General features: G+C 39.2%; 1 protein-coding gene across 1 annotated transcript; it reads left to right on the plus strand.

The window, feature by feature from the left end:
• The first annotated feature begins 389 nt into the window (after positions 1-389).
• cav2 (caveolin 2) lies at positions 390-6,101 on the plus strand. The gene is made up of 3 exons (XM_046345669.1): positions 390-1,002; positions 1,953-2,140; positions 3,701-6,101. The coding sequence occupies exons 1-3, from the start codon at positions 679-681 to the stop codon at positions 3,849-3,851; spliced, it is 663 nt and encodes a 220-aa protein (XP_046201625.1). The 5' UTR covers positions 390-678; the 3' UTR covers positions 3,852-6,101.
• Positions 6,102-6,215: the final 114 nt, after the last annotated feature.

The raw sequence follows: 6,215 nt of genomic DNA on the forward strand, positions 1-6,215 counted from the left end.
AAATGCACTCAATGTTTGTTTATGCTCTCTGTACAGGTAAACAGCCTCTGTAGGCCTACTCAGTTGCTGTGTAACCCAACGTTTTTTTCTCTGCCACAAACACATACACACATACATATACACACACACACACAATCCTCTGCCTCAGACATCATCACACCATAAAGGGTTTTTCTCTACCAGGGTGGGGGTTGGGAGCACTACAACATTCAAACATAGCCTCTATGTGTGTCCATGTGTGTGTGTGTTTGTATTTGTTCTATTTGCCAACCTTACATGCACGTCTCCCTTGTTTTATCCTCCTCTCCTCCTCTCTCCTCCACATCACTCTTATTTGGAGAGTGTGTGATAGTGGATGGAGACAGGAACAAATAGAACAAGAGGAAGTGAAGGAATGAGACCATGATGATTGAGGCTGATGATTGAAGCTCTTTGTGACTTGGCACTCAGGCACCACATGCTTATCTGAATGGGAATTCGTTTATTTCCAGGGTGGTCAGTGTCCAGTTGATATACATATTGAGATATTAACAAATAATGTCCATTACAATCTTGCAAGATTGGCCTAGTTCAATATAGGCTAGTTCAGATAACTCGATTCTAATCAGACAAATGTATAAATAAATACAGTGTCAAATATAAAAATGTTTGTCCTCTAGTTTAACATTTCATGGCGACATGACTTTTGGTTGTTGTGTCTACTACCCCACATTGCGGTGCTTTCCGCGCGGGGCGTGGGTCCGTTTCAGATGCGCACGGCACGGGCACAGTTCTAAATGCAAAGAGCGCTCCCAGCTTCTGACCAACGACAGCTTTACGCCGCTCACCGCGTCGCAGGATTGTCAAGTGAAAATGGGTCTCGAAACGGTGAATTACGAAACGAGCATTATCATGGACGAGGACGAGTTCAACAGATCAATCGAACCGATTCTGTCGAAAAATGACAAAGTATATGCGGCGATTCCAGATCGAGATCCCAATTACATAAACGCGCACTTAAAGGTAAGCTACCCTATCAGTGTATCAGCACACCGTGCGCTTCGGGTTTCACAAAGTAAACTACAGTATGTGGATATGCCTATATCAAGCCATAGTTTGATACTTTCATCATGTCATTGTTACTTTTCCATAAGTAATAAAGTAATAACAACATTGTATGCTGTGCATGCGAAATAGCTGCACAAATCATTGATTTTGCCTATGAGTATAGTTTATAAATTGGCTGTGAGTTTTCATTTGGAGTTTTCTTATCCATCCATTTCCTGAACCAACCTGGTCTCAGAGCATTTTGGATGATTCTATACGTAAACCCAAGATCCCACTTTAATATGATATGTCACGTTTCCTATGTATTAATTTGTGTATTAATTTGTTAATTTGTGGATGACCGTCACCCATTTTTTATTATATGTTATGGATTACAATTCATATTATATGTTACGAATTTGCAAATTGGAAAAAATGTTTGAAAAACACATGATATGTTACAACTTCTTGATAGACTAGGGGTTAGGGTGAAGGTTAGGGTTAGTGTTAGGGTTAGGGGAAGATTTAACTAACATGCTAAGTAGTTGCAAAGTAGCTAAAAAGTAGTAATTAGTTGAAAAGTTGCTAATTAGCTAAAAGTTGTCCAGGATGAGATTCCAGCTTGTAACCTTTGTGTTGCTAGACATTTGCATTATACGCCTACTCATCCACCCCAACCAAACACCCCATTTTCGTTTTTGCCTTAAGTAACCATCTGTCTTATTTAACCATACCAAATGTAACATATCATACTAATGTGTGTGTTTTGGATTTTTCATTTACTATGTTACATCTAGTCTATGAGACCTGGCTACCTGATCAGACACTTCAGAAACATCTGATTGTTTGTTTGTGATTTTACAGGACAGATGGTGACAGATGGGTATATGAATGAATGATTCCTGACAAGATATCTCCTTCCCCAGGTTGGTTTTGACGATGTGATAGCAGAGCCCAGTTCGAGCCACAGCTTCGACAAAGTATGGATAGGAAGTCACGCTGTCTTCGAACTGGTCAAATATGGCTTCTACCTAATATTGACCACCATCCTTGCTGTGCCCATGGCGTTTATCCTTGGTATTGTCTTCGGGGTCTTCAGCTGTGTTCATATTTGGTATGAACATCACATGCTATCTTGTTGTTTCGGTGCCAAGGGCCAATGTTTCCTTTGCCTGATTTGCTGCCTAAATGTTTTGTCCCATTGATGACAGAGAGGGTGGTATACTGCGTGTCAGTTTGCACAGTTGAGCTGGTATATTGACATTAACATAAGCTATTTAGTTCACATCATAGGGAGGGTAAAACTGTGAATAAGTTTGAAGTGTTTTAACTTGATTTTGGTCATTATTTGGTAACCTTTCCATATGCAGGTATATAGGCCTATTTTCCATGATGTACTATTTGTGTGCCAGTGGTCACAGGTGCCTAAAATATCACTCAAAATCTATATTTTGGTATTTGTTTCAATTGTCCACTGTTGATATAGTTCAGAAATGTTTTGCATGTCAACAATCACATTTTCAAGATATAGAACACAAAAAAATACAGAAAGTGTCACAGTATGATGTGTTTTGCTATATCAACAGTGGTCGAATGAAAACAAATACCAAAAGATCGTTTTTGAATGGTATTGTCCTTTAAGTTGTAGGGATATCGTGCAACTCCTTACATTCACAAACTGCCTGAGAGCCACTTAGTAGGCTGGCTACTTGCTGAAACAACACCAAAAGTGAGGCACTGTATAAAAAGTTAGGAGGAATGCAGTGTTCCAGTAGTAGTGGAAAAATGCCCCCATAACCCCTGCCAGACAGTTGGCATTCTAGTCTGCCTTGCAGCACCGTAGGCCTATTTTCAGAGGAGAGTGGGACATTCCACTAGAATAGATAGGCTACGTATTGTTTTGGGCATTGTTTTGTGGGCATGTCACAAAGAAACTTTCATCTGATCTTTACTACAGTTTCTGGACTCATTTCTCCATGTCTCAATGTCTCAGTCTCTCTACAGAATTTATTCTGCTTAAAGCCATTGTCTGCATCCCAAATGGCACCCATAAGACCCATAGTGCTTTGGTCAAAATTAGTGCACTATATAGAGAATAGGGTGCAATTTGGTATGCAGTTATTGTGTAGAGGAAGAGGAAGTCGGCACTGTCTGTCACAGCTTTTATGGCGGATAAGCAATGTAAATATGGCGTTGGTGACATAGGCAGAAATCAATAGAGGGTGGAATGGCAACTGTAGCAAATAGTTGACCCTGTGTCTGGTCAATAGATGGCTGGGGTTTGGCTGAGTGTTACAAGACACAGTGGCACTAGAGAAAGGCACATTGATAACAACACACTCCCTAGCCTTAATACATATTGCAGGCTACTAGCATTAGTCAGCTTTAACTGTTTACGATTATGAATATCCCAAAGGGACAAATTAAGACGATGAAGAAGGCTGTGTGTTGAATGCATGTTAAGAGGTACTCTGCGGTCTATAACAAGCACAACTTGGCTTTCTCATGCACTTGATATTAAACTCAAGGTTATAGGTTTCTCGTAATGTAATACCATATACGTATGTGTAATAGCTATGCAGGACTACACACTATGTGCACTGGAAGAATACTGCATGTTTGTGATGCACAGTTGAACCTATCGTTGTGGTCCTTCCTTTTCTCCTCCCTCCAGGGTGCTAATGCCGGTGGTGCGGAGCTGTCTAATGGCGCTGCCCTCTGTCCAGGTGGTCTGGAGCAGCCTGACAGACATGCTCGTCACCCCTCTCTTCCACAGTATGGGCCGGTGTCTGTCATCAGTTCACGTCAAGACCACAGACAACTGATAGGGGCTTTCCTTCCCTGTCATGAAGAAACACAGAGGGGGAAAGCAGGGGGTCGGATGAGAGAGACTTAAAAATGATTTATTTAAGGCTAGAACTTTTTTTGACATGTCTAAGTGGAAAAATAAGATATCCTTTACTCAATGTTTGTGTTGAAATATATAAGCTCTTTATAAAGCCAACATCAACACTCCATAATATCTGCTAGAATTATGATATAATCATTTATGAGAAGGCTAACGGCTACCTGTAAAGTAATGGTATGTTTTTAAGTGGTCATAAAGGTTGATTGGGGTAAACTTCCCTTATACAACACCATGACACCATCTGGGTAATAACATGATCCAACATGATCATTTATATCATCTGGAATTTCACAAAATATTAATAATAAGGATTGATGTTTATAGAAGTTATTGTGTCCAGCTTTATAAAGGGTTTTATGTATACTGCCAAAAGGACCATTTTGCATTTGTGACCAAAACAAATTATTGTCATTCCAATAGTTCTGATTCTGATTCTAAAGAACTGTTTTAATCACATTCGATCAGATCAGGGCAACATGGTTTTTGACGATAAGGCATCATACCATCCCTGACAGCAGACATGTAATATTTGTGTAGTTTCTGCTTTTTATGTGATGTATATATAGCAGAGAATTCAGCTGGAAATTGAATGAATGAATTCCTTCATATGTTTTCTGTAATAGTGTACATAGATCCAAGATTCTGGGATGCAGCTTATTGCATACTTGTGCAGCCTTATTTTGCTACTGCTGTGTTGATCTCGCAGTGCTTTGGATATATTTTTGGCCGTTAGCTTTTATACTAAGGGGCAGTTTCCCGGATATAGATTAAGCCTAGAAATCCTCTATTAAGCGTCCTTTTTTGTCTCCATTACGCTTGCTTTTCTGTGCCCGGGAAACCGTCCCTAAAAAACCTACGGTAAAAACCTAAGACAGTTATATACATTTAAACAAGAAGTGGACTAAATGTCCAATATAATATAAAACACAAGTATTGGCTCTCTAACTTACTATTTATATGCCACGCACATTTGTCATGTTTCATGATTGTCCATGTTTTGATTGAAGTCCTGAAAAACTGGACAGAACTTGCTGCTTGTGTTCCTTAAGATAATGAGGTGAATACACTCCAGTTAATTCTATTGAGTGAAGCCTTGATACACTTGTCAGGTACATGGCCTACACACTTAGAAAAACATCAAATGTACTATCTAGAACATAAAAGAGTTCTTCAGCTGTCCCCATAAGAGAACCATTTGAAGAACCCTTTTTGGTACCAGGTAGAACCCTTATGTGTTCCATGTAGAACCCTTTCCACAGAGGGTTCTACATGGAACTCAAAAGGGTTATACTTGAAAACAAAAAGGGTTCTCTTATGGGGACAGTCGAAGAACCCTTTTGGACTACTTTTTTCTAATATTGTAGGTGCTGCTGAGCTTGTTTTTAGCAGCTAGTAGTAGCTAGCGTGCATGCTTTACTTCAAAACCCAACTCCACAGACAGATAACTGACAGAAATATCTGGCAGATAGTGCCACCAGTTTTTCACAGCTCATATCAATAATAGGACTCACACAAGACCCTGTACTTTGTTTCGCCTTTTACTGCAGTGTGCTGAATCAGGGTCACACTGACTGTTTCTTGGTAGTCTTTAAAACATCTACTTTGAAACAAAAGTATACCTCACACGTGGTTATGGGCTTAAAAAAAGACACCTGTACCATGTCAGATATAGAGTTGGAATGTTTTCATTCATGGAATGTATCCCATTATTAGCCTTTACATACATCACAGAAGACTAAAATATCCAAAAAATCATTTGACGTAGAAACACCGGATTTTCTGTTATAAACTAAATGTATGTTTATTCATTATAAAATGATAAAAATGATGAATAACATTCCACCCATGAGGCCACTAGAGGGCAAGTTTGTAATTTGACTGCAAGAAAGGGACAATCAAGCGCAGCGGTTCTCTCAGTAACTTCTAATCATTCGGCTATAAAGCAAGACAGTTCACAGACCATGTCTGTACTTGGCTGAGTTGGTTCTTCTCTACCGAGAGAAAATTGCAGGTGGGATTGTATCGGTGTTGAGTTTGGGCTGGAGGTTTTTTTTATGAGATGAAACAATGTAGTAAAAATGGACAACGATATGATTCTAATTCTGCTCAACAAGTATTCATTGATTTGTGTAAAGTACCAAAAATAAAGATTATTATTTCTAAATTGTTCTGAGTATTGATATGTCTGTCTGTCATAGAAGGTAATGTGAACTGTGATAGGAGGTCTAGGGTAATGTTTCTCAGTCTCAGTGCCAGAGAAAAGTCATAAATTACTAACTGA

Source organism: Oncorhynchus gorbuscha, linkage group LG01 (assembly GCF_021184085.1).
Source record: "Oncorhynchus gorbuscha isolate QuinsamMale2020 ecotype Even-year linkage group LG01, OgorEven_v1.0, whole genome shotgun sequence".
NCBI classification, from domain to species: domain Eukaryota; kingdom Metazoa; phylum Chordata; class Actinopteri; order Salmoniformes; family Salmonidae; genus Oncorhynchus; species Oncorhynchus gorbuscha.

Bases quoted from the DNA above. Each gene is read 5' to 3' on its own strand.
- cav2 (XM_046345669.1), top strand. From the start codon at position 679: ATGACTTTTGGTTGTTGTGTCTACTACCCCACATTGCGGTGCTTTCCG. The intron at 1,003-1,952 runs GTAAGCTACCCT...CTCCTTCCCCAG, and splicing joins ACATAAACGCGCACTTAAAG to GTTGGTTTTGACGATGTGAT. The intron at 2,141-3,700 runs GTATGAACATCA...TCCTCCCTCCAG, and splicing joins TTCAGCTGTGTTCATATTTG to GGTGCTAATGCCGGTGGTGC.